This window comes from Gaeumannomyces tritici (genome assembly GCF_000145635.1).
Source record: "Gaeumannomyces tritici R3-111a-1 unplaced genomic scaffold supercont2.6, whole genome shotgun sequence".
NCBI lineage: Eukaryota > Fungi > Ascomycota > Sordariomycetes > Magnaporthales > Magnaporthaceae > Gaeumannomyces > Gaeumannomyces tritici.
In genome coordinates this window covers 656,931-679,505 of record NW_008804550.1, presented here as the reverse complement: position 1 = coordinate 679,505, position 22,575 = coordinate 656,931, and the positions used below count along the sequence as shown (strand labels likewise).

Below are 22,575 nucleotides of genomic sequence, written 5' to 3'. Positions count from 1 at the left end.
GTGCGCCCGGCTCGCGAAGCTATGTCCGAGGACATTCTGCAAACAACCAGAAATTGCAGCTTTGCAATTCCCAGAGATAGGACGAGGCATCAGAGTCGCCTTCGGGAGAAAGAGAAGAAAAGCAGCAGACACGACCTTCTGCCGGTGCACCCCTGCCTCGTTCCATTTTCCACGTTCACAATCGGAGCTACACCAGCCGGTCTTGCCCTGCCGCCCTACCGCTTTAATTAGGATATTGATGACAGCCAGTGCCGCCGGCTTACTGAGTTTCTGCCCTCAATATCAAGCGTACGGACCCGGTGAGCTTTGGCCACATAAATTGAAGTTTGTGGGGTCCCCAGGCCCGATAAAGGCAAGAAGCCTCCCAGCGAACCATCTCGCACGGAGACGCGGCTTGATATTGAGTTACCATCATCCGACACTGCTCTGGGATGCGGGTTGTGGGGGTCATGCAGTTCCATCTACTCGCCGAAGAGCCGGAACTGGAGTGCTTGGGGTGACAGAAAAGGGTGAGGACATGAATGGAGGCGGCAATATGAGCGAGTTGATCTGGCCGATACCCTCCCTGATCTAATTGACTTCCGAGGCAGTGCCGTGAGCGTGCCGGCTGTCGTTTATTCCACTCACTCCTTTGTTTATGCCGCGATGCTTTATAATTGCCGGGTCCAGCCGACATATGGGTGCGTGTTGAAATCGAGAGAGATAAATAAGAACACACCCTTTGTGAATTTGCTTGCGTGTATGACTGCCATCATCTTTCCCTCTTCCTGTTACGCCTGAGCTCTCTCCCCTCAGCAAAAATCCCAGGTCTCCAAAAATCGACGTTGGCCAACTTCCAACCATGAAGGGGACACAGTTATCTCTCCTCGCGAGCCTGGTCGTCCAGCAGGCCGCCGGACACGCCATGTTCCAGCAGCTGTGGGTCGACGGCGCTGATATGATACGTCTTCCTGATCCCTACATGCCCCAAGCCCGAGTCCAAGGCTGACGAGGCCCGACCAGCACGGATCACAATGCGCGCGTGTGCCAAAGTCGAACTCGCCGGTGCAGAACCTCGGAGGCGCCGACCTCAGGTGCAACGTGGGCGGCGGGCGTGGCATCGCGGGCAAATGCCCCGTCCCGGCGGGCGGCACGGTCACTGTGGAAATGCATGCGGTAGGTAAAGGGGAGCAGAGTGGGAGGGCACGGAGCGGTATTGGGTTCAAAAGGCGCAGGGGTAAGAACCGCGCAACCGCTCCGGGGGGGAGGGAAGGCAGGGAGCATTCATTGGACAAAGCAGCACACACCGTTCAAGAACACTATACCTAACCGTAAACTCTTCCCGGGGGCGGCGGCGGGATAGCAACCGAACGACCGGAGCTGCAAAAACGAGGCCATCGGGGGCGCGCACTACGGCCCCGTGATGGTGTACCTCAGCAAGGTGCCCGACGCGTCGCGGGCGGACGGGTCGGCGCCGTGGTTCAAGATCTTCGAGAACGGGTGGGCGTCGACCGGTGGGGTGGGCGACAACGACGAGTGGGGCGTCAAGGACCTCAACAAGTGCTGCGGCAAGATGGACGTGCCGATCCCGCGCTCGCTCGCCGCGGGCGACTACCTGCTGCGCGCCGAGGTCATCGCGCTGCACACGGCCGGGTCGGCCGGCCAGGCGCAGCTGTACATGACGTGCTACCAGATCACCGTGACGGGGTCCGGGACCTGGTCCCCGCCGGCCTCGCAGATGGTGTCGTTTCCGGGCGCGTACAAGACCAACGACCCGGGCATCCTGGTCAACATACACTCCAAGCTCAGCAAATACGTCGTGCCGGGGCCAAAGGTCGCCGAGGGCGGCTCGACCAAGACGGCCGGGTCCGGCTGCTCGTCGGGGTGCGCCAAGACGTGCACGGCCGGGTCGGGCAAGAAGGGGAACGTCATCGTGGCCGAGCCCGGGGCAGACGCGGGCGGGACGGAGCCGTGCGCGCAGGCCAGGTTCGAGCAGTGCGGAGGGCAGGGCTGGACGGGGTGCACAAGCTGCATGGTGAGTTAAGAATAGCCCGTTCCCGGGATATGACACTTGATTGTGACGCTGACTGGAGATTGTACTCGGGTGCAGCAAGGAGCGGCATGTAAGGACATGTCAGGGGGGTACTATTCCCAGTGTGTGTAGCTGCACACCGGCAGACAGGTCAGACAAAAGGTGGGGAGGTGAATACTATCGGGTTCTGGGTACGAGGTAGGCCTAGGCCAAGTCGGCAGGCTAGTCTCCTCTGCACTCCATAGGAAAGTTGAGCCATTGAACACACTAGACCTAAGCAAATTCGTCTTTGGAGTGCGTGGAATGGTGGTGGCGCACCTGTAGTCAGAGCTATATGCCCGAATTGCTTAGCGAGTTTAGGCAGGAGCCAGTAAGCCAGGTGTGGCACAGTTAGGTGCGCACATGATGGGAGGAGCGCGGGTAGTGATCGTCATGCGAGCGGGAAAATCTAATTGGGTCAGCAGTAAGGTTGCCGCATGTAAAAAGGTATCACAGCGACAGGAGAGAGATGGTAGACTTGGAAACAGGGCGAGAGAAGTCAGGAGACGGCATGTCCGGCATGGTGAGAAAGAAATGGTGTTTCGTTGCAAGTCTAGAAGCCCCCGAGGCCAAAAACAAATCCGTAGGCGCCCAAAACGCCATGTGACCCCGACAAAGCGAGAACAAAAGAAACCCCAAGAAAAACAACCCGCCACCTGATATGCATGAAGACCCAAGTTGCCAAACACCATGCTAGAAACCCGAGATCGCTGCCAAGATGAGACGAAGAGAGGAAGACAGATGGGCTAGAAAGGGGGCATTCCGTGAAACAAGGAAAAAGACGTGGATGAGAACAAAATCCGGAATCGTTCGCGACTCGCAACCGCTTAAGCAGCAGCCTCGGGGGCGGGCGCGGCGGCAGGGGCGGCAGCGGGCGCGCCCTCGGCAGCAGGCTTGCCGGCGGGCGGCATGACGGCGGCCTTGACCTCGCCAGCGCCCTCGGGGCCAGCCTGGGGGGCGGGCGCCGCGCCGCCGGGCTGGGCGGCGGCACCGGCAGGCGGGGCCTGAGCGCCGGGCTGGCCCTCGGGGCCCTTGCCGCCCTCAGGGCCCTTGGGACCCTTGGGACCCTTGGGGCGCCCGTGGCACTTGACGCCGGGCGGGCACTTGCGGCGCCTGCACTTCTGGCCGGGCGGGCACTTACGCTTGTGGCCGCCGTTCTTGTGGCCATGGGGCTCCCGGGCCTGGATGGCGTTGTTGTTCAACCGGCTGCCACCGCAGCCGTTAATGCCCGCGCAGGCAATCGGGGGGGTTCTAGGAGGGCATTTAAGACCCTTGCAGATAGTCGGGAGCCTAATTACAGGGCAGTTAATCCCCATGCAGATGGGTTGTACGATGCGCCTGTCCAGCTCGTTAGCATCCGAAGAAGACGGGGCGGAGGAGTCGCTCCTGACGACGACCCGGAAACCATCTCTAGGGCCCGTAGCGGCGGCGGTGGCGATGGAGGGCAGGGCCGCGGCCAGCAGGAAGGCGGCGAAGGTGTTGGCGTGCATATTGGGCGGTGGTGATGTTTGGATGGGTGTGGTTTTGTGGTTGTGCTGAAGGAGTCGACGTTGAAGGTGTTGCTTTCGCGTTTGGAGTTGGTGGTTGCTCTTTGTGGTCTGGGTTGGTTGGGATGGTTGTCTGTGTGGATGGGAATATCAAAGACAACAACCACAAAGCGACGAGTCCTGCCTGTTCTTATACATGATCGTATCCCATGCTATTGCGAGTTCGGCACCGAGCATCTAACTACATGGCACAACAATCCAGTATGACTACAGAGCCTCAGCAGGAACGAGCACACCAGCAAACTTCCATTCCCGTGGCACGGTTCCGTCGGCCCCTCCAACGTCCACGACCTACAGTAAGTCGGCGCGCTGGGAGGCGGCACGGCAGGAGTCGATTCCGCAGCCTTGGGATGGGGCTCAGCCCTGCCTTCCAGGCCGCCTGGCCTAGACCCAGCTATGCCGGGTCGCAGTAACAAGATTCTCGAGCAGTAGTTATTGGATGAAAAGAGTAGGATCCGACATGGCCGTAGAGGATGCAAGTCAGCGCATGAATGATCAGCACAGCGCCGCTCACCAGCGCTGCTCTTTGCGCGAGCAGATGTTCAATTCGAGATCAGGAAGCGATTTGAAACATGCAACGCAGTAATTGCATATCTTCCCGGCACTGCAGTCTTCTATCTTAGGTTTGCGGCTCTAAGGGATGCAATCCCATTGGGATTTCTGGGTGCTCGCATCTGTTTTCACATTCTTGGAAGCTTTGGGATTGTGGGCGCGGCAGTTGAGTGGGGCCGGAGCAATTGGCTGGGAGCCCCCCCTGGCACAACAAGCTCGGGACCGACGGGCGCAGTCTGAAATTTGCCGTCCAAGCATTGACGCCCCTGTCGCTGGTATTTTTAGCACCCACTTTTCATTGCGACACAGCGGGCAGCTGGACCCAGGTCTCGACCGTTGGTCGTGGCGGGGCACAACCAAACATGGGCGCTGCCTGGAACTCAGAGGTTGGCTATTGCATTTGCATCAGGCCTGGTTTGCATCAGTCCAAAGGGGCTGGGGCTCCGCCTCGGAAGCTCCTGATCTCAGCCGGCATTCACCATCGTCGTCCCAACAGGATTGAACAATTGCTGTCTTGATTATCGGTATATCGGCGACGGCTTGGCTGGCAGCGAGGCTCGACTGCACGACGCCACCACGCTGCCTTTGCAAGGCGTCAAAACCAGGTGCGGGGGAAGCTGCGGATAAGAATCCGCTACCTCGCTCTGGGCCGCGGCGGCCTCTCTGGCGCGCTTGGGCGCCGCCATGTCTTTGCTAGGAACCTCAAGCCTCGTGTAGTGCCGCTCCTCTTCGACGCCGACCGAGTGCATCGCGAAGGAGTCGCTCTGGCTCAGACAGCACGACGGCCCGGAGACGACCGTCGTCACCGTGCTGGTGACCATGATCTTGGGGCGCTTGTCGACGACGTCGCGGCTGAACCGTTTCGCCCCCTGTCGGAAGAAGGGCCCGAGCGACGGCAGACAGCAGCAGATGATGCCCACCCACATTTCGAGGTTGCTATTCCGGCGAGCGACGAGAATCTGATCAGTCACGGATGATCTCGACAGCCACGCACGACTAGCCGCCACAACGGTCAAGGCCAAGTGCTTACTTCCACGTCGAGCTCTCTTTCCAGCTCTGGGGAGAACTGCCTGCGGCAGTCCGTAAACGCCACGAGTATCTGAGACGGACGAGGCTCACGCCCAAGACGCTGAGAAAAGGACCACGTGTGTTAGTGCCTGCATCTTGGCATTTAGTCCAAGGAGATTGCACAGCGCATGTGGGAAAAACACTTACAAGCCGCCAGCCATCAGGATAGGCAGCAAGGCGAGCTTGCGGCTCCAGCTCATCTGCAGTGGCTTTAAAATCCACATAGGAACAAGTAGGAGGATCGAGTCGGTAAGGGAATTCAACAAGCCGCCCACGATGTACGACTCGGTGGCATGTACGCAGATGACACTCTTGTTGCCCAATATCACGTCTCCCAGGCCGCGCACGGTGACTGTACACGCGATCGAGCAGCTGACCAGTGCGACGCTGTAGGTGGCCACGGCGCCTATCACCATGCACAGGAGCATCTTCATGGACCGCGTCGCCGCGAAGTTGAGGAGATGCAGCGCCACCGAGGCTTTGGCCAGGGCCGTGGAGACGGCCTGACACGGGAACGCGATCAGTCCGATCAACTTGGCCGCCCCAGCCGAAAGGCACCATGTTAGCCATGTGTTCTACGACTGGCCCCCTTGCTCCCCTGATTTGCCCTCCCTGGCTCTTGCAGCGCTGCGACATACCCTGTATATCAGTAGGACGTTGCCGACCAGCCAGTTGCCGCGAGGACCTTTGACGTAGGTTTCGGTCACTTTACGAGACGGACGTGTCAGCGTCGGGTGACTTGGGCCCGCGACTCCGCCAGTCTTGAGGGCGAGCCGAACATACCTGCGATTTTGACACCAGTACACGCCACGGCAAAAACCTTTGCATGTCCAGTCCGTCAGTTAGCTCGTCGAAGACCCAGCTTGGAACCACGACCGTAGTGCTCCCTACCACTGATGCGACCAGGAGTGCTGTTCGAGCAAAGTGACAGCTTCTTATTAGCCTTTGTGTGTTTCTGGGTCGGCGGAGAGGGCGACGAGATCAACCTACTGTCTGCCCATGACCACCTCCTGAAGATAAAGGAGGCCGTGTAAAGCCGGATGATGACGAACGGGAGCGCAACAAGAAAAGGTGCGATCGTGCCGACTAGCAAGTCACCGCTCTTCGTCCCTGATGCCATGGCCTTGCTTGGTATGTTGTCATTTCATCGTGTCGAGCCCCCATCCGAACATGCGGAGAGAGGAAGACTGGGCGCTGGGGGACACTCTGCAGATAAAGGGCGGATATGGTGTTGCTACCTGATTTATGATTACATTTTGGTCAATTCACTAGGCGGAAAATCGCCCGTCTCCGCGCGCGATGAAAACGCTTCCGACAGCCCAAAAAACCTCTTCCGACAATCTAGAAACACAATGGGTGAAGGAAGAACGAGGCTTGGATCAGCGCCACAAGAGGCGGCGCCGTATTTGGGTTCTGTAGCCGCCGCCACATTCGGACCGTGGAAGAGTTCTCTGGCGAAGGCTGCGGGGGGGTGGCCGTGTGCGCGCCAAATTCGTGGACGGTCTAGGCGTGGCGTGGCTGATGACACACTAGCACGATCGGCAGCCTTGGAAAAAAAATCCACTCCCAGCCAGCCAATTCCAGCCAGCCCATTAGCATCGAGCCCAACCCCTCCCGCCACCCGCACGATTTTGGTTGGGCGGAAGCATCCATCAGGTGAGAATGGATGTGCCGCCTTGCCCGCGTATCTCGATCCGCGAACAAGAGGTCCAATGGAGGAATCGAAAAAAAAAAAAAATAGCGGCAAAAAGTGACGGCCTAAAGCCGCACCTGGTGGTGGAGCCAGGGCGTCGCGCCTCTGGATTTGACAGCGCGCCGGGACCCGAAAGTGATGCTGCGAATGGGGGCCGCCCATTTGGCGCGCCAGCAAATGTCTGGTGGCACCCACCCTCTCCCCTTCTGGCGGGGCGGGGCCTGCACGGCTGCTTTCCGTGGGCCACGAATGCCACCGCCACTGCTATTGAGCTGTCCGGGTTAGGCACGAAGGGGGGAAAACGCGGTCGCCCCGGATTGGCCCCCTGGCCCGGGCCCAAGACAGGGGTCCTGCATCATCGACCTCGTCAACCTCCGTCGCCATTGGGCCTTGCCTCGCCGTTTGCACCTGCACGACGCCCCCCGTCGAGTCCCTGTACCGGGGGGGCTGTCGACGGGGATCATCGTGTCTGTAGGTATTAAAATCCAGACCCGCCATCAACTAAGAGAGTTCCCACAATGCCCTTTGTGTCCCCCTTCATTCAACCTTTCCCAGAGTGAACAAAACTCCACAAGCTCACGTCCAACTGCGAGTGTGTGCTGCGCCCGCCGCCACAAGACGCAAATGGACGCCTTCGAGACCGTGGGCGGCATGTTCCAGAACTCGGGCGTCTGGGGCCTGTTCTCCTGGCTGGCCACCAGCATCTACTTCCTGCTGGGCATCAACCTGACGTCGCGGCCGGCCGTGTCGGTCCGCCTCACCCTCGTCGGCACGTACCCACAGTTCCGCCTGCACAAGGACGACATCAACAACTTTTTGCAGTCGCTCTTCGAGCCCGGCCTGCGCGACTGGGCCTGCGTCGAGTGCGAGGTCCAGACTGGCCGCGAGGGCATCAGCAAGCCCACAATAGCGGTGAGTCGACCCCCCATGATCTTGGCGGCCCTTGTATACAAAATTTCGCGGCATCTAATTGGCTGGTTATTCTGCTTCGCCCCGCTCAGGTCAAGCTCAGGCACAGGAGATGTCTCGAGGGTGATGCAAACCACATTATTTTGCTGCGGCAGCTTGCTCATAACCTCACGGGCCAGTTCCGCCATGGGCCGCACAAGTTCCGTGTGGCCCCAGAGTGGAGGCTGTCCAGCATGACGCCCGTCCAGCGCGGCTTCGGCAGCTACTTCACCCTGATGCAGCTCAAGAAGATGCACGAGGCCTCGATTCTGAGGGCCAGCAAGGCCGACAAGAAGGGGGTAAAGAGGATAAAGCGTAAAGACTCTGCGTACGTGACAATTCCCAAATGTGAGGTCCACATTGTGGTGCTCCCGCTGACGAGCTGTTAAAAAATAATAGGAACGAGGTGCTGCTACTGGCAGACAGCTTCTTCCAGAGCTTTGGAGACCTCATTGTGTTTCTGTCGGACGAGGAGATTGAAGAGTTCCTCTCCGACATGAAGAGGCCCGAGCTCGCAAAGGTGACCAGCCTGCTGAGGCGGATCGTCGACCACCAGAAGAAGCGTGAAGACGACGCGATCGAGGGATCCGTGGTCGAGGCGTCCACGATGGAGACGCGCGACGTCATCCGGGCCGTCGTGGTCCGGATGGACGAGCTGGCCAGGCACGGGCAGCAGCTCAAGGAGTCGGTCGACTGCCTGGACCCCAAGCGCGGCTCGGGCGACGAGATGGAGCAGGTGTCGCAGGCCCTGGCCGGCGTCATGGCCAACAACGCGGCTTTCATCGGCGCCGTCGGCATGCTCTCGCGCAACCTCGAGGCCTCGCGCCGCTACTGGGGCCAGTGGGCCACGGCCCTGTGGACCGTGGGCCTGGCCCTGAGCCTGGCCGGCGTCTTCTTCCCGCCCGCCTTCCTCGGCGCCATGGGCGCCAGCGTCGCCGCCATGAGCAGCCAGAGGAGGTGGAAGCGGAAGGCGCGGCAGGACGACCTGGTGAAGAAGAGTAAGTTTGATACAGACCGAAACAACCAAACCTCGACAAGTAACGCTAGACAACGAGACTGACAAGAACAAAAAAAAACAGTCCAGGAAGCCAGCGGCGAGCTCGGGATCCACAACGCCTCGTGCAGACTCTACATCCTGACCGTCATCTCGCACGCGGGTCACTTCTTCATGTCGGGCACCGACGAGTACCGCAAGTACCGCGAGCTGCTACGCAAGTACTTCCAGGTCGACCCGGGCGCCGACAACAAGCAGGTCGCGGCCCTGGTCAAGGAGACGGGCAACCGCATCCGCAACAAGATCTGGCTCACGGGCGGCGAGGTGCGCTTCCTGGCGAGGAAGTACAAGGTGCCCCTCGCCGACTGGTGAGAAGGGATACGAGTTGAGAGGGTTTGAGATTAGAAAAATGACGCGTTTGTTTGATGACGACTTATGAGCTTGGGATAAAATATGCGGGAGCGGTGGAAAGGCGCAAGCTGGTCTTGGCCGTCTACCAGGGGGGACTGTTGTGAACTACATCAGGATCTCCCCTTTATGACTGACCCTATACACGCAACACTGGGTTGCTGGCACGCCTGTTCCCTTTGTCTCCCCTTTTTGTATACGATCTAGAATAGGGTACATAGCCGACGGATTCACGGCGAAACGGCAAACGAGAATGAGAAAACGACGACATGATGATAGCTCTGGGCCTGTTGGGATTGCGTGTTGCTAGCTTATTTTGAGAGCATTGATTGTGGTTCATTCTAGATTACGTATTCATCTACAAAAGAAAAAGGGCCATGTATTGCCCAAGCAAATGACAACTGGGTATCTCCATGACCAAAAACATGACAACTCCAGAACCAACCAACACATGCCACCCCCCCTCCCTAACAAGCAACAACCGCACCAGCCAGCACCGCCGCCGCAACCGACCACCGCGCCGCACCCCGCACCCTGGCGCCCGAGTCCCGCCCCGGCGCCGCATCCCCGGTCATGCCGGCGCGGAACCCCTTGCCCTCGCCGCCGAGGTACGCGGCCCCCACGTCCGTCAGCGCCCCGCCCTCGTCCAGCAGCGCGACGCCGTCGCCCGTCCACGCGTTGGCCTCGTGGGCGCGGAACGCGCCGAACCACGCGTACGCCCCGACCCAGGCCTCGCCGTCGAGGAGCGCCAGCGACGCGCGCATCATGGACAGCGTCGCGGCCGCGTCGGCCTGCGGCAGCGCCAGCTCCGTGACCCAGACCTTGAGGTCTGCGGGCTTTGCGCCGCCACCACGACCGGCGGCCGGTGCCCCCGAGGAGGTGTCGGTGTAAAAGTCGCGTAGCTGGGCCAGCCAGCCGCGCAGCCCGTCGTGCTCGCCGTACCAGTGCGCGGCGACAAAGTCGGCCGGGCAGCCGCGGTCGCGGTCGAGCTCGTAGCAGGACCTGTTGAAGGCGCGCAGCCACTCGAGGCCGCGCGGGGAGCCCGTCACGGCCGGGTGGCTGACGCGCCAGCGCCGCCGGCCGTTCCCGCCGTTCCCGTCGCCGCCGTCGCGCAGCGGGGCGATGTGGTCGATGTACGCGCGCGCGGCGTCGCGGGGCCCGGCGTCAGACCCGCCCGTGTGCTGCTCGCCGTCGGGCTCGTTGAAGGAGAGCAGGTGGGTCGAGGTCGGCGGGAGGCGGTCCAGGGAGGAGAGCAGGTCCGGGCTCGAGGCGTCGCCGAGGCTGTGCACCATGGGCACGAAGCGGAGGGTGTTGGAGGACGGGGACAAGGAGACGGCGCGGGCCTCGTTGCGCGACCAGGTGTAGTACCACGAGACCTCGGACGCGTTGGAGCCCAGGAGGCGGGTGTCGGACTCGTGGCTCTGGCTGATGTAGGCGAGGCCGCGCTTGGTGCGGAAGTCGGCGCTCGCGTCGGCGCCGGTGGCCGTTGGCGCTGCTGCCAGGGCGAGGAGGAGGAGCGGCAGCAGCGCTGTGGTGATGCGTCGGGGTCTTGGTCGCATTGTGGTCTGTATGAATATTTGGGGTTGGTTGAACAGCCCAAGCAAGGGTCAAGGAGCTGTCATAAAGTTGGCGCGAAACAATATAGCGTCCAGGTTATCATTTTCTGCCGGTTGAAGCATCCCATGGCCGCGGCCGACCGGAGACGCCATGGCGGAAGTAACGCGCCTTTTGATGAAGCATCCTTGGCGTCCTAGCGACGACGAGGCGAGCTTGTGATGACGACGGCGTTCTTGGGGTTCGCGACAGTTGGGGCGGGGAGCTCGTCGCTGACGTCAGTGGGCTGAGGTTGCTTGGCGCTGGTGTGCTGGCTTCCTTGGTTTTCCCCTCTCGAGCAAGCCTGGAGGAACCTGTCCCTTGCATCGCCCACCACCCTTCGCATCACCAGACCAGCTTCGATTGGTTTTTTATGAATAAAAGACCCTGAAATATTGACAGTTCATCAAGGGGTGGGCCTTGTTCTCCCGCGACCCAGGAAATCGTGCTTCGTTTCACCATCATGTTTACAGACTTGCGGCCAGTCCCGCTCTGGAACCTGTCAAAACCAAGGCACTGGAACTTTAATGTAATTCTGTGTGCTGGGAAGTGGGACAGCGCCAGAGTCAGCCACTCGCACGAGCAAGCGTCTTTGGAAAGATGGGTATGACGTGAAGGCGGCCTCGGGTGGTGGCAACACCAGACAACAGCGAATAAAAGCTAGTAGATTGGTATCGTATATGCTAAATCCTCTCCATCTCTGCAGTCCCCTCCCCTAGATCCTCAGATCATGGTCAAAGTCAGGATGCTCCCGCACAGCACGCGCCCTCAGGCGCACCGCCCCCTGCCTGTACGGCGGGTCAATCATGATGTAGTCCTTCACAACGGCCGACCCGCCCTGCAGCGCCGCGACCTGCTCGTCGGTGCACGTATCCGGGCTCAGCGTGTAGCAAAAGTACGGCACCTGCGGCGGCGGCTCGCTCAGGACGTCGCGCACCGTCGCGGGCCCGGTCGTCCTGTAGTCGGGCGTCGTCGCGGTGTCGACGGTCCCCGTGGCCACGTCCCGGTTGGCCACGGCCGCGCGCGCAAAGACGTCCAGCCCGACCTGCTGCCGGTATGCAGGGGCCGCGTGCCCGGCCTGGAAGACGCGCACGAAGCTCAGGTTCGAGTACTGGCGCACCAGACCGCCGTCGCCGCTGCCGTCACTGGCGCGCAGCGGGCTGTAGCCGGCGGCGGCAAAGTCGGAGCGGTGCGCCCACGGGATGGCGAGCGACGCGGCCTCGCCGCCCATCCAGTTGCAGGCAAAGTCGCGGTCGCCGTACATGAGGGTCACCTTCTTGCCCCTGTCGAGCAGGCCGCCCATGGCCTCGAGCCACCCGGGCCGGTTGTAGTCGCCGATGGAGCGGTAGGCGGCGGCGACGGCGTCCGACGAGCCCGAGTAGTTGAGCGGCACGCCGAGCGCGAGCTGCACGTGGCGCTGGTTCAGGAAGGCGGGCACGAAGGGCTCCGGGAACATGGTCGGGTCGACCTGCGTCACGTCGTAGTAGTAGCGGCCCGACAGGCGCGTGTAGGGGTCGCGGAGGTGCTGGGAGCAGTAGGACTCGGCGCGCTGGCAGATTTGGTTGACGGTGGCGTTGACGCCGGTGGCGGTCGGGTCGTGGAGCGACGAGAGGGCGCGGCACGTGTCGATCTGGTCGCGGCAGCCGCCGGCGCGCTCGTAGGCGTCGACCATGCTGGCGTACTGGGCGTCCGGGAGGGTCTTGATGCCGTACGTGTTGTTGAAGGCCATGTCGCGGTACGACGGCCACTGGACCTGGCGGTCGATGCAGGCGTTTACCAGCAGGAGCGTGTCCAGATTTACCACCTTGTTGGGGGCCGAGACGCCGGAGCCGCCCAGTGTGCCGTTGCGGATGCGCTCGTTCTGCTGCTCAAAGAAGCCGACCATGGCGGGGCCGTAGCGGCCGCCGTAGGACTGGGTCGCGATGCTGAAGCGGTCATCGATGGGCCGATAGCCCGGGAACTCGGCCAGGAATACCTGGAAGAAATGCCAGAGCGCGATGGCGCCGTTGATGCTGCCGAGGCTGGTGGCGTCCCTGTTGGCGCTCGGGTACGTACCCACGCGGAGCGTGCTGTTTTGCGCCGGGATGGGCTCGCCCGGGGCGAGGTCCTTGCGGCCATTGAAGGCGTCGACCGTCACATTCACGAGGGTGTTGTACGAGAAGCCCACCTGGACGGGCTGGTCGATGTACAGCATGTTGGCTGCGGATAACAAAGCGTCAGCAAAAGGAAATGGGGGGTTCTCGTCAGCAAGTATTTCCCTACACTTGTTATTCCACGACGTCGGGTTCAGCCTCGTGGTACTCGAGTCGTTGTTGACGAAGCAGGGCCCGTTCTCGTTGAACAGCCCCGGCATCGAGGACGCGCCCGGGCCGCCGTTCATCCAGACGGTGAGCGGCGCATTCTTGGGGTCCTCCCTGGCCTCAAAGAACCAAAAGAAGGTGTTGATGGGGAAGTCCTGCGCCTGTCCGCCCGACGCGTCGAGCGTGCCGGGAGGGAGGTGGATGAAGCCCGAGTATGATTTGACCCCCGGCGTTGTCTCGCAGATGTTTGGCTAATCACGGCGTTAAAATTAAATAACAAACCGAAGGAATATCCCTGTCATGACCTCACGCACCTCTTTGAAACTGATGGTGATGTTCTCGTTGTATTTGGACTTGATCACCGTCACGCCCTCGGGAGTGGGCGGGAACTGCGCCGACGCACAGCCGATCAGGGCCGCCGCCCCGACTCTGGCAAGTAACCTGAGGACCGAGGGTGCCATGGCTGCCGATCTCGCTCAAGGGTAAAACAAAAGGAAAGACCTGTGATTCTCACACAGGCAGATTAGAGAAAGCACTCCCGTGTAGAGCTGGTGGTGCGGAGGGACGCAAGAGGGCTGCTTCTCGACATCCATCTCGAGGAATGACACGCCAGTTTCTTATAAACAATTACTCTTCCCGGCCCGTGGCATGGGGGACCCGCCCAAACCCCTCAGACCAAGACCTGCGGTGCCATCCCATCATCCCCGCTGCTACTACCTTCCTCACTCGGCGGTTGGGCCTACGTGTTTGAGAGTGGACCGAGACGCTGCGGGAGAATAGAAAAAAAGAAGGTTCCCATTGTTTTGTCGCAATGCGCGTCCAGGCACGGGTCATTATCGCATGGAGTGCAAGTGCAGATCAGTTGGTGGCCGTGTAAAGTCGGTGTCTATGCCGGCTGGGCATCGCGAGGGAAACCTGGAAACGTTTTCCCCGCCTGTGGTCCGGATTTGGCGCAACGGGCCCGCGGGATGTCAGTCCAATCTAGCGGCCGTCGCTGCAAGGGCGGCGTTGGTTGCGAGCACCATAAAGGTTCACTGATTGACTGGTAATAACACTGGTAGCAACCCTGGTAGGTACGAGTCGAGGAGAGTCGGAAGAACCAATTCAGATTCAAGTCTATTGCCCAGTCGGGATATCCAAGACCCTTCCCTGGGTCTATCCAGGCCGACCCCTGACCGGATGCCATGGCTAACCGACATGCTTGTGAACATTAATAGAAAGAAGATCGCCGTCTAAAACATGTTTGTCGAAACAGAAATTAGAAAGCCAGAGCCACATTGGAATGGCCCTGTCGCAACCCTCAAGCCCCCTCGTCTATTTTTTTTATTTTTATAGTTTTACATGCAGGCGCCGCCGTCAATGCCCAGGACCTTGCCGTTGATCCACTCGCCGTCCTGCGAGGCCAGGAAGCAGACGACGCGGGCGATGTCGATGGGGAGGCCGACGCGGTGCATGGGCGACCAGCCGGCGGCGAACTCGTCGACGCCCTCGTTGTCCAGCTCGGAGCCGTTGGGGATGTATTCCCTGCAGACGGCGTGGTACATGTCGGTCTTGATGCCGCCGGGCGCGATGGCGTTGACCGTGATCTTCTTGTCGCCAAAGTCTGGAGTGGAAAAGGAAAGGGATCGTCAGCAATTGGCTCGGACCATTTCGTTAAACAAATCTGGCACCAGCACGACGCTGCGAGATTGCAGGATGTCGGTGCGCTGCTCTGCTCGCGTGCGTGCGTGCGACGGAGCTGGGTTGGGGAAATGCCGGCAATGCAAGGCACCCCCGGCGCTAGCCAGCCACCATCAGAGATGGAGAATGAACGAAAGAAAAAAAAGAAAAAAACGCACCAATAGCCATGCAGCGGACAAAGGTCTCGATGGTGCCCTTGGAGCCCGAGTACACGGCGTGCTTGGGCACACCCTTTGCCTGGCCCGTGATGGAGCCCATCAGGATCAGGCGGCCGCCGACCTCGAGGTGCTTGTAGGCCTCGCGCGCGACGAAGAACTGGCCGCGCGTGTTGATGTTGAAGACGCGGTCGAACTCCTCGGGCGTCACGTCCTTGACGTGCCCAAAGGACACGACGCCGCTGTTGGAGCACACGATGTCGAGCTTGCCGAACGCCTTGACGGCCTGCTCGAACAGCGACACGATCTCGTCGACGACGCCCACGTTGGCCTTGATGCTGACCGCGTCGGAGCCGGCCTTCTTGATGGCGGCAACCACCTGCTCGGCCGCCTCGGTGCTGTTGGCGTAGTTGACGATGATCTTGGCCCCGCGCCTGGCGAGCTCGAGCGCCATCTCCTTGCCGATGCCGCGACCTGTGGTGGTGCGCGCGTTGGGTTAGCATGGTGGTGGGGGTTGTCTGTGGCGGTGCGGGGGGTGGTGGAGTTGGAGCTTACCGGCGCCCGTCACCAGCGCGACCTTGCCCTCAAGGGAGTTGGACTGGGGGCCCAGGGGACCGGGGATTTGGTCATACTTGCTGACACCAGCGGGGGCAGTGATTCCAGGCATTTTGAAGGTTGGGGAGGAAGAAGGGGTATTTGGATAAATTAGTTGGTATTGTAGTGTGGGCTGGAGATACTCCGCTGAAGGCTGTAGCTGTTATGAGGGTTGAGAGAAGGCTGGCTGATGTGATGGCTTCTTTTTTCTTGCTACTGACGGAAGGGGCGACAGGGTATTATATACAAAAGCATGTCTATTCTCACCCTCATCATGGCCTCCCATCCCGCACAGGCGCAACAGCAGCAGCCAGCTGGTGAGTTGCTCCCCCGACGGGCGTCCGGACTCCGGACTTGGACCCTTGGAGCGCCCGTCCTGGAAGCGACAGACTATCAATATTTGCCAAGACAAAGCACCGCCCGCCATCGAGGAGGGTTCGGCCCTTCGCGCTTTCGCCCCCTCGCGAGCAAACACATTGCGCGAAGGGACGGGCTGGTGGGGGGGATGCATGCAAGTGCGCACGCAAGCGGTCCTATTCTGTGCTCTGCTGTGCTCTGCTGTGTTTGGGCCACATCGAGCGCGGCTGTTTTTCCCTTGCTGACGGTGGCTGGGTATATCTGACGAGAGAGCGAGGCTCAAAGGCTAGAAGGACATTTCGTGCTGCCATCCGAAAAAACTGTCGGGGCTGTGGTGTTATTGGACGAACCGGTTCAGGGTTTTGCGTGCCAAAGCGCCAAGCGGCTGAGGCGCTGGCTGAGACTACCATCGCTCCTTCTCGGGAGTCCGAAGTTTTGCTCGAGGGTCCTCCCTGTGGTCGTGGTCCCTGTGGTCGTGGTTCGTCGCTTTCTTTCTTCTCTTTGGTTTTTTTTTTTTGCTCTGGTCCGGACGCGATGGAGCCCATGCTGCTGGGTTGTGTTGGGCTCCGGCAGAGCAATAAGACCCCACTCTACTCTACGCTAGACTATTTGCTTGCTTTTTGGTGATGCGCCCGCCGTCTCTGTCAAGGCCTGGATTCTTCCTCCAAGCCCATTAGCAACTCAACTTCAGACGCTGACGCTCCGCCACAGCCACCACCGACCCCGATTCCTGTTGCAGGGTCAGTCGTCGTGCTGCCGGCCCGGAGCGGGGATGGTTTGCTGACCCCTTGGCCGAACGCAAATCATGACTACGAGTCTTCGGGCGCGGGACCGTTTCCCCCTCCCAGGCGAGCGACGTGAACAGCCCCGCCCCGACCGGACGGCGCCACGCGACTCCCGACGGGACCGGCAGGGCGTCCCATCGCTCGTCGGTTCCGAAGGTGGCCTGTGCGTAACGACAACTAGGGGGAACAGCTGACCAGCATGTGTGCACGATATCTTCAGCCCCCAATCTCCCTCCCCCCCTCGACAGCGATCCGCCCATCCCGTCCCCAGTGCGTTCCCTGCCCGCCCTGATGCGCCGCGCCATGTCCCTGACATGATGGCCGTGCGCTAGTCTAGGTGCTAGCGCGAACACTCGGTGCGTCCTTGCGTTTTCGGCAAGACTTCCCCTCGGATCAGCTGTTCGAGTCTGTGGCGGCATTTTTTTTTTTACTCCCATGGGGCTTCCTTGCTCGCGCGCTCGATTCCTTCTCGGGGGCGACTGTCGTTTTGTTGCATGGTTGCGAGATACTAGATAGTGAGTAGCTATCTCTGGTGGATCGACATGACAATCTCCGGCATGCGCCGCTCTTCCTTCTTTTCAACTTTCTTTTACTCATACTTTTGTTGTGGCTTCATCTCAACTCTCATTGCTTTCCTCCCCATTTTCAGGCCCCGTTCTTGGCCAGTTTCGGCGGCGTTCGGCTGTCCAGGATGGTTTTTGGAATCGAACAAGACCCCGTGACCGCTTGGGTTCGCCCATCATCGCCTTGATGGGGCAACCCACCTGCGTCTTGCCCTGGGACCCTGCATCCCGAACTCCTGCAGCGCGGCTCGATTGACGATGTTGCACAGTCGTCCCCCCAATGCAACACAGTACTATCCATGCAGGGCTGTCATCCGTGCCTGGCTACCACATCGCCCGCGATGCCTTCCCGCTGCAGCACCCGCTACCCGCCTGTGTCTCGTTCACATGGGGCAATTCTTATTGCCCGGCTGTTTGCTTGACCGTCACTTTTGACGCCTTCTTGGCCTTCTCGAATATCCCATTCAAAGAATTTTCAATGGCTTGCCTGAACGCGGTGGATCGTCCGAATTCTTGTCCTATCGTTCCAAAACACCACGAGCCGGGCTCTCTGTGTGTAGCCCCGACTCCTCTGCTCCCTTCCCAGGCCCCGCAAGGAGCAGAGCAAAGACCTGGCCAGAAAGACCCGGCCAGATGGTGTTTTATTTCATCAGCCGCCGCAAGCGCAATGGCATTGAGACCCTGGCGACCTGCCGTCCAAAGAGGCTTTTGGTGTGTGCTATATATCAAACATCCTCAGCTGCAGTCGGCCTTGCTCGAGGGAACCCCCATGATCCGAGTGGGAGACACGGCGATTACTGGTCATCGTGAAGATCGCGGTTGAAACGGTAGCAAAACCAAGTCGGAGCCCTCGCTCTCGTTCCCATCTCGCGGTCCCTTCCCTCTCTGATCGCGCGCTTGTCGCCAGCGCACAGCCATGTCTTGCAGCTCCATGCGGCCATGTTTCGTTTTTCGCGTGCCCTCGTCATGTTTAGTGCCGTTTCCTTGCTGCCCGCCGGATCCTGAGCCGAGCAGAACAAGACTGGGCGGGCGGCCATCGTGGGTTTGTGAGCACTGAGTGGATCACGGCGCGCTTCAGGTTGTCGTTTCAGCCGGCCCCCGCGACCGTCCTCCAAGCCCGTCAAGAAGGTGCCCATCCCCTGTCGACAGCTCTGGCACGGCCAACCTGGCAGCCTGCCACCCTGCCACAGAGAACAGCCTCCAGCGATCGGCAGCTCCCCCATCCTACCCCTGCCGGCTCATCATTGCGGGAGGAGATTTTATTGGCTCGGGAGGGAAGGGGAAGCGGACAGGGGATATGACCCTCTTTTTTTTTAGCGCTCTCCACACGCAAACAAGAGATGCGATTCGCTCCCCCAACGACAGGGCCAGAACCTCGCGATGCGATTCGCTCCCTTGCATGTCGCCGCCGCCAACGTGGAGCGATCTCGACAACCCCTTGCCGGCGAAGCGCACTGCCGTCCTGGGGAGGAGGCAATACGGAGAGTCGCAACACGGCTGCGGGATGGATTCATCTGAACGTCGTCGAGAAGAGGGCGGTGCGCTTGGCGCGGATGCGAGACGGCAGGCCGCCGTGCCTTGGACGTCGTGTCGTCTCTTATCCCCCCCTATCTCAATCACCCACGAGTGAAGTCTATTTGAAGAGGCCTTCGTCCCATACATGGACGCTTCTTGTTCCCTCCATCACCATCATCATCAGCTTCATCCTCCCATCCAGTTCCTTCCGCCTTCTCTTCTTTAGTCACCCATTAGAAGCCCCGGTGGCATTATAAACACACTCATTCCAGATCCGAGATCTTTCTGTTTGCCTTTTACTCCTACAACAACAAGCCCCACACACATTCAAAATGCAGACCAAGTCCATCATCATGCTCGCGCTGAGCGCCACCGCCTCCGCCCACGGCGTCGTCACCTCCATCACAGGCGCCAACGGCGTCACCATGCCCGGCCTGTCCATCGCCGACGGCACCCCGCGCGACTGCTCCAGCAACGGCTGCGGCTCGCAGGCCGACACGGCCATCATCCGCGACCGCGAGATCAACAGCGGCCAGTGCGGGCCCCTCGGCCGCACCCAAGGCAACGGCCCCATCAAGGCCGAGACCATGATCGCCAACTTCATGGGCACCGGCAACGCCCCGACCAACAACGGCCAGGGCGTCGGCGTCGAGGACAACATCCCCGCCAACGCCCAGGCTGCTGCTGCCACCGGTGGTAACAGCAGGACCAACAGGAACCGCAACAAGGCCCGCCAGCTCGGCAACCTCCTTGGTGGTCTCCTGGGCGGCGGCCGCGGTGGCGGCGGCACCAAGGCCGAGACGGGTCCCGAGAGCTCCGTCGCCTCCTCGGCCGGCGAGGGCGCCTCGAGCGGCCTCCCGACCGCCTCCGACAGCGGCAAGGTCACCATGACCTTCCGCCAGATCAACCAGGACGGCGCCGGCCCCATGCGCGCCGACATCGACGCTACCTCGGGCGGCACCGACGCCTCAGCCTTCCGCCCCGCCCAGGTCACCAAGGACGTCCCGGGCTTCGGGATCCAGGGCCTCAGCCTGGCCACCAGCACCGAGTTCCCGCTCGAGGTCCAGATGCCCGCCGGCATGACCTGCGAGGGCACCGTCGCCGGGGTCCAGAACGTCTGCGTCGTCCGCGTCCGCAACGGCGCCGGCGCCGGCCCCTTTGGCGGCTCCGCCGCCTTCACCCAGAGCGCCGCCGCCCGCAAGCGCGCCATCGCCTACAGGCTCAAGAAGCGCATGGAGCTCAACAACCGCGACGAGTAAAGTGTGGGCCTCGCTCATTCTTGCTCGGCGGATCGAGAGCTTCTCTCTCCGCCCCGGCTTTCTTGTCTCTTTTATTGTTTGTTTGCTTGTGTGTTTGTAAGATGCATCTGGTAGCCTGTTTACGGTCCTGGTTTGGCTTGTAGAATATGGGGTCTGGATACCCGCTGGATGCGGCGGGTGGGGCAGATATGATGTTTGATGACTACTTGTATTCTTTTCGTTTCCTTTCTTTCACTGGAGACATTTTACGATACCCACCCTCATTTGCCATGGATCTAGCTGCGGGCGTATAGACGGCTAGAATGGCCCCAAAAGAAGATTCCAGTTTAAATACCTTGATCCATTGCTCTGTCTGCCCATGGGCATCCCAATGAGGCAACCCGTAACCGACATGGGCTCCGCCACGCCATACGATGCACCAACAGAACCAACAGCCAAACCTGCCCTAGCGGTGTCAAGCTCCCTGCCAAGACGAGACCGTCCTCGATCAAGCGGGAAGTAGTTTCTTCAGGGATGAAGTAGACTTAGAGGAAATGAACGAAGAATGAATGAAACAACCGAGTGTATTTGTTGCAACTTGAGAAAGACGATGGCTATTGGATACGGATATTGAATGGGATCCTGTTTTTACCACCAAATCGAACACGGAACCACCACAAAAAAAAACACCTCCTTCTTCATCCTCCCCCTCAACACGTGTTGAGCATGCTCGTCAGCGTCGACTTCTCGGCCGCCGTGACGGACAGGCCCCAATATCCCTTAACGTCGACCCAGCTGATGGCGTAGGTGCAGTGCGCCGCGGCCAGGGGCGGCTTCCAGGCGTTGGGCGCCTTGTCGCCTCTGGCCGCAGCCACGGTCCCGGTGACGACCCACAGCTCGGGGCGCTCCAGGTCGTTGAGGAACAGCTGCCGCCTATCGGCGTCCCAGGCGCTGGCGCCAGACTGGGGCGGGGGAGGGAAGACGGACGCGTCAGCACACAGGAAAATGTATCGCGTTTCGAGAGCGACGAGGGATAAGTAGTGTACTCACGATCCATGCATTCATGAGGGTCACCAGCCGCTCGACCACGACCTTGTCCCGCTGGCTGTAGGACCAGACCGCGCCGTCCCAGGCGCTCGTCCAGGTGCCCGTGGTCAGGGTGCACGTGTTGTCGACCTGGGCGTTGGCTGACGCGTCGCGCCAGAGCACGATTTCTCTGGAAAGGGTGGGCGGGCAAACCAAGGGTTAACTTTTGATTGCTTCTTTTGTCCGAGCGGACATTACTTGGAAGGAAGGATGTAGAAAAAAAAAAGTAGAAAAGGAAAATATAGCGCTCGGTGTGTCGCTCTTACTCGGAATTGCAAGTGTCGGTCCGCAATTGCACGGAGCCGAACTGGTCCAGGCTGTAGCTCTTGCTCGAGTCGCTGGCCGCGACCCTGAGCTGCCTCAACAGGCTCTTGGCCTCGGCGCTGCTGGTGATGCCGTACTTCGAGGAGGTCCGAGTTGTCAGTGCTTTCTTTTTCTGGATCCAAGGGCCTCATTTAGGTATCTTACGGGAACGGCAGCCGCCAGAGCCACGAGTGAGAGCGAAATAAGGGCCGTGAACCTCATCGTAGCAACGGGCCGGGGTAGAGGACCTCTAGGAACGGGTGCCAAAAGATTGGATGCGCTCACGGGACAAGGGCTTTGCAAGACGCGCGATTGTTTTGCAAGGGCAAGCAAACAATCCAAACACCTACGGCAACCAAAGATCCTAGCTGCGAGGGATCGAGGTACTACATCTACCACATATATACACCTCCTCCCCGGGCCGCCATTCCGCCACCACGAGTCCAGCCCGGCCATCGCCGGCTCGAGCCTCGACGGCCCAAAGTCGAGCGCCTCGCCGGCCGAGCTAGTCCAGGACATATCCGACCCGACCCACGCTAGCCAGAGGATTAGAGGCACGTAGCAAGGCGCCTCCCTCCCCCTGGCCTGCAGCGAAGCGAAAGGAACCCGAAGATAAGGCCCCCCCTCCAGCCGCAATACGCTGTTGGTAGACGGGGCAGGGGATAAGTGGGCGCCATCCGTCCGTCCGTCAACTTACACACCGCCAAACCTTGCCACCATGGCGGAACCGAGCACACACAAACACACACACGGCAAGCTGCAGCGTCAGCCCTAGGATAGGTAGGATAGGAATAAACTTCGCCCGGCCCGAATGCTCGGTAAGGGTGGCGCCCCCCGTCCCCCTTTCGCGTCGGCTGTTGGGCAGAAGGGAGGGTGATGGGGTCTGCGCCACTCACACCGAGCTGGACAGGAGAATAAATGTGGGGGGCGGGGTGATGGAGGGTGTGTGGTGCGCTTGCCGATAAGGAGGGCTAAATGCTAGGTACCTAGCTAGGTGCCTGCCTGCCTGCCTGCCTGGACATTCAATCGAGATGCTGCAGGGATCCGAGGCGACGCAGTGAGATTGCGCGGCTGCTCGCTCTGGTGTGTTGACTGTTGGGTGCCCAATTTTGGCAAAAGGCTTGCTGGGGTCTGGGCCATTTTTTT

The 22,575-nt window shown here is 60.4% G+C and overlaps 11 protein-coding genes across 11 annotated transcripts; 4 read left to right on the top strand and 7 right to left on the bottom strand.

Moving 5' to 3' along the window:
* Positions 1-841: 841 nt before the first annotated feature.
* GGTG_10590 (hypothetical protein) lies at positions 842-2,143 on the top strand (the record flags this gene model as incomplete). The annotated part of the gene is made up of 4 exons (XM_009228464.1): positions 842-918; positions 972-1,155; positions 1,343-2,014; positions 2,090-2,143. The coding sequence occupies 4 exons, from the start codon at positions 842-844 to the stop codon at positions 2,141-2,143; spliced, it is 987 nt and encodes a 328-aa protein (XP_009226728.1).
* A 621-nt stretch (positions 2,144-2,764) lies between these two features.
* GGTG_10589 (hypothetical protein) lies at positions 2,765-3,736 on the bottom strand. The gene has a single exon (XM_009228463.1). The coding sequence runs from the start codon at positions 3,538-3,540 to the stop codon at positions 2,878-2,880; it is 663 nt and encodes a 220-aa protein (XP_009226727.1). The 5' UTR covers positions 3,541-3,736; the 3' UTR covers positions 2,765-2,877.
* Positions 3,737-4,637: 901 nt separating this feature from the next.
* Positions 4,638-6,337, bottom strand: GGTG_10588 (hypothetical protein; the record flags this gene model as incomplete). The annotated part of the gene is made up of 7 exons (XM_009228462.1): positions 4,638-5,085; positions 5,180-5,278; positions 5,365-5,750; positions 5,856-5,923; positions 6,001-6,037; positions 6,109-6,128; positions 6,208-6,337. 7 exons carry the CDS (start codon positions 6,335-6,337, stop codon positions 4,668-4,670), a joined length of 1,158 nt encoding a protein of 385 aa, XP_009226726.1. The 3' UTR covers positions 4,638-4,667.
* Positions 6,338-7,320: 983 nt separating this feature from the next.
* GGTG_10587 (hypothetical protein) lies at positions 7,321-9,662 on the top strand. The gene is made up of 4 exons (XM_009228461.1): positions 7,321-7,822; positions 7,912-8,186; positions 8,258-8,856; positions 8,938-9,662. Exons 1-4 carry the CDS (start codon positions 7,535-7,537, stop codon positions 9,222-9,224), a joined length of 1,449 nt encoding a protein of 482 aa, XP_009226725.1. The 5' UTR covers positions 7,321-7,534; the 3' UTR covers positions 9,225-9,662.
* Positions 9,529-11,334, bottom strand: GGTG_10586 (hypothetical protein). Its single transcript, XM_009228460.1, has one exon. It carries the CDS (start codon positions 10,817-10,819, stop codon positions 9,728-9,730), a length of 1,092 nt encoding a protein of 363 aa, XP_009226724.1. The 5' UTR covers positions 10,820-11,334; the 3' UTR covers positions 9,529-9,727.
* A 171-nt stretch (positions 11,335-11,505) lies between these two features.
* GGTG_10585 (carboxypeptidase S1) lies at positions 11,506-13,704 on the bottom strand. The gene is made up of 3 exons (XM_009228459.1): positions 13,468-13,704; positions 13,116-13,404; positions 11,506-13,052 (listed from the first exon to the last, which is right to left on the bottom strand). Exons 1-3 carry the CDS (start codon positions 13,612-13,614, stop codon positions 11,569-11,571), a joined length of 1,920 nt encoding a protein of 639 aa, XP_009226723.1. The 5' UTR covers positions 13,615-13,704; the 3' UTR covers positions 11,506-11,568.
* A 481-nt stretch (positions 13,705-14,185) lies between these two features.
* On the bottom strand, positions 14,186-15,843 carry GGTG_10584 (tetrahydroxynaphthalene reductase). Its single transcript, XM_009228458.1, has 3 exons — positions 15,544-15,843; positions 14,992-15,462; positions 14,186-14,756 (listed from the first exon to the last, which is right to left on the bottom strand). Exons 1-3 carry the CDS (start codon positions 15,653-15,655, stop codon positions 14,491-14,493), a joined length of 849 nt encoding a protein of 282 aa, XP_009226722.1. The 5' UTR covers positions 15,656-15,843; the 3' UTR covers positions 14,186-14,490.
* A 901-nt stretch (positions 15,844-16,744) lies between these two features.
* Positions 16,745-17,042, top strand: GGTG_10583 (hypothetical protein; the record flags this gene model as incomplete). The annotated part of the gene is made up of 2 exons (XM_009228457.1): positions 16,745-16,887; positions 16,973-17,042. 2 exons carry the CDS (start codon positions 16,745-16,747, stop codon positions 17,040-17,042), a joined length of 213 nt encoding a protein of 70 aa, XP_009226721.1.
* A 960-nt stretch (positions 17,043-18,002) lies between these two features.
* GGTG_10582 (hypothetical protein) lies at positions 18,003-18,391 on the bottom strand. The gene has a single exon (XM_009228456.1). It carries the CDS (start codon positions 18,322-18,324, stop codon positions 18,082-18,084), a length of 243 nt encoding a protein of 80 aa, XP_009226720.1. The 5' UTR covers positions 18,325-18,391; the 3' UTR covers positions 18,003-18,081.
* Positions 18,392-18,661: 270 nt separating this feature from the next.
* GGTG_10581 (hypothetical protein) lies at positions 18,662-20,319 on the top strand. Its single transcript, XM_009228455.1, has one exon. It carries the CDS (start codon positions 19,135-19,137, stop codon positions 20,059-20,061), a length of 927 nt encoding a protein of 308 aa, XP_009226719.1. The 5' UTR covers positions 18,662-19,134; the 3' UTR covers positions 20,062-20,319.
* Positions 20,320-20,606: 287 nt separating this feature from the next.
* GGTG_10580 (hypothetical protein) lies at positions 20,607-21,772 on the bottom strand. The gene is made up of 4 exons (XM_009228454.1): positions 21,595-21,772; positions 21,393-21,526; positions 21,091-21,256; positions 20,607-21,002 (listed from the first exon to the last, which is right to left on the bottom strand). The coding sequence occupies exons 1-4, from the start codon at positions 21,649-21,651 to the stop codon at positions 20,751-20,753; spliced, it is 609 nt and encodes a 202-aa protein (XP_009226718.1). The 5' UTR covers positions 21,652-21,772; the 3' UTR covers positions 20,607-20,750.
* Between the last annotated feature and the right edge of the window lie 803 nt (positions 21,773-22,575).

Excerpts from the sequence above, each read along its gene's own strand:
- GGTG_10589 (XM_009228463.1), bottom strand. The coding sequence starts at position 3,540 with ATGCACGCCAACACCTTCGCCGCCTTCCTGCTGGCCGCGGCCCTGCCC.
- GGTG_10587 (XM_009228461.1), top strand. The coding sequence starts at position 7,535 with ATGGACGCCTTCGAGACCGTGGGCGGCATGTTCCAGAACTCGGGCGTC. Across the intron at positions 7,823-7,911 it reads TCAGCAAGCCCACAATAGCG|GTCAAGCTCAGGCACAGGAG; the intron begins GTGAGTCGACCC and ends CGCCCCGCTCAG. Across the intron at positions 8,857-8,937 it reads GGACGACCTGGTGAAGAAGA|TCCAGGAAGCCAGCGGCGAG; the intron begins GTAAGTTTGATA and ends AAAAAAAAACAG.
- GGTG_10586 (XM_009228460.1), bottom strand. The coding sequence starts at position 10,819 with ATGCGACCAAGACCCCGACGCATCACCACAGCGCTGCTGCCGCTCCTC.
- GGTG_10585 (XM_009228459.1), bottom strand. The coding sequence starts at position 13,614 with ATGGCACCCTCGGTCCTCAGGTTACTTGCCAGAGTCGGGGCGGCGGCC. Across the intron at positions 13,405-13,467 it reads TCACCATCAGTTTCAAAGAG|CCAAACATCTGCGAGACAAC; the intron begins GTGCGTGAGGTC and ends CGCCGTGATTAG. Across the intron at positions 13,053-13,115 it reads GACGTCGTGGAATAACAAGT|CCAACATGCTGTACATCGAC; the intron begins GTAGGGAAATAC and ends TGTTATCCGCAG.
- GGTG_10584 (XM_009228458.1), bottom strand. The coding sequence starts at position 15,655 with ATGCCTGGAATCACTGCCCCCGCTGGTGTCAGCAAGTATGACCAAATC. Across the intron at positions 15,463-15,543 it reads CGCGCTGGTGACGGGCGCCG|GTCGCGGCATCGGCAAGGAG; the intron begins GTAAGCTCCAAC and ends GCACCACCACAG. Across the intron at positions 14,757-14,991 it reads TGTCCGCTGCATGGCTATTG|ACTTTGGCGACAAGAAGATC; the intron begins GTGCGTTTTTTT and ends TTTCCACTCCAG.
- GGTG_10582 (XM_009228456.1), bottom strand. The coding sequence starts at position 18,324 with ATGGCCGCCCGCCCAGTCTTGTTCTGCTCGGCTCAGGATCCGGCGGGC.
- GGTG_10581 (XM_009228455.1), top strand. The coding sequence starts at position 19,135 with ATGCAGACCAAGTCCATCATCATGCTCGCGCTGAGCGCCACCGCCTCC.
- GGTG_10580 (XM_009228454.1), bottom strand. The coding sequence starts at position 21,651 with ATGAGGTTCACGGCCCTTATTTCGCTCTCACTCGTGGCTCTGGCGGCT. Across the intron at positions 21,527-21,594 it reads CTCTGGCGGCTGCCGTTCCC|TACGGCATCACCAGCAGCGC; the intron begins GTAAGATACCTA and ends ACCTCCTCGAAG. Across the intron at positions 21,003-21,090 it reads CCCTCATGAATGCATGGATC|TCTGGCGCCAGCGCCTGGGA; the intron begins GTGAGTACACTA and ends CCCCCGCCCCAG.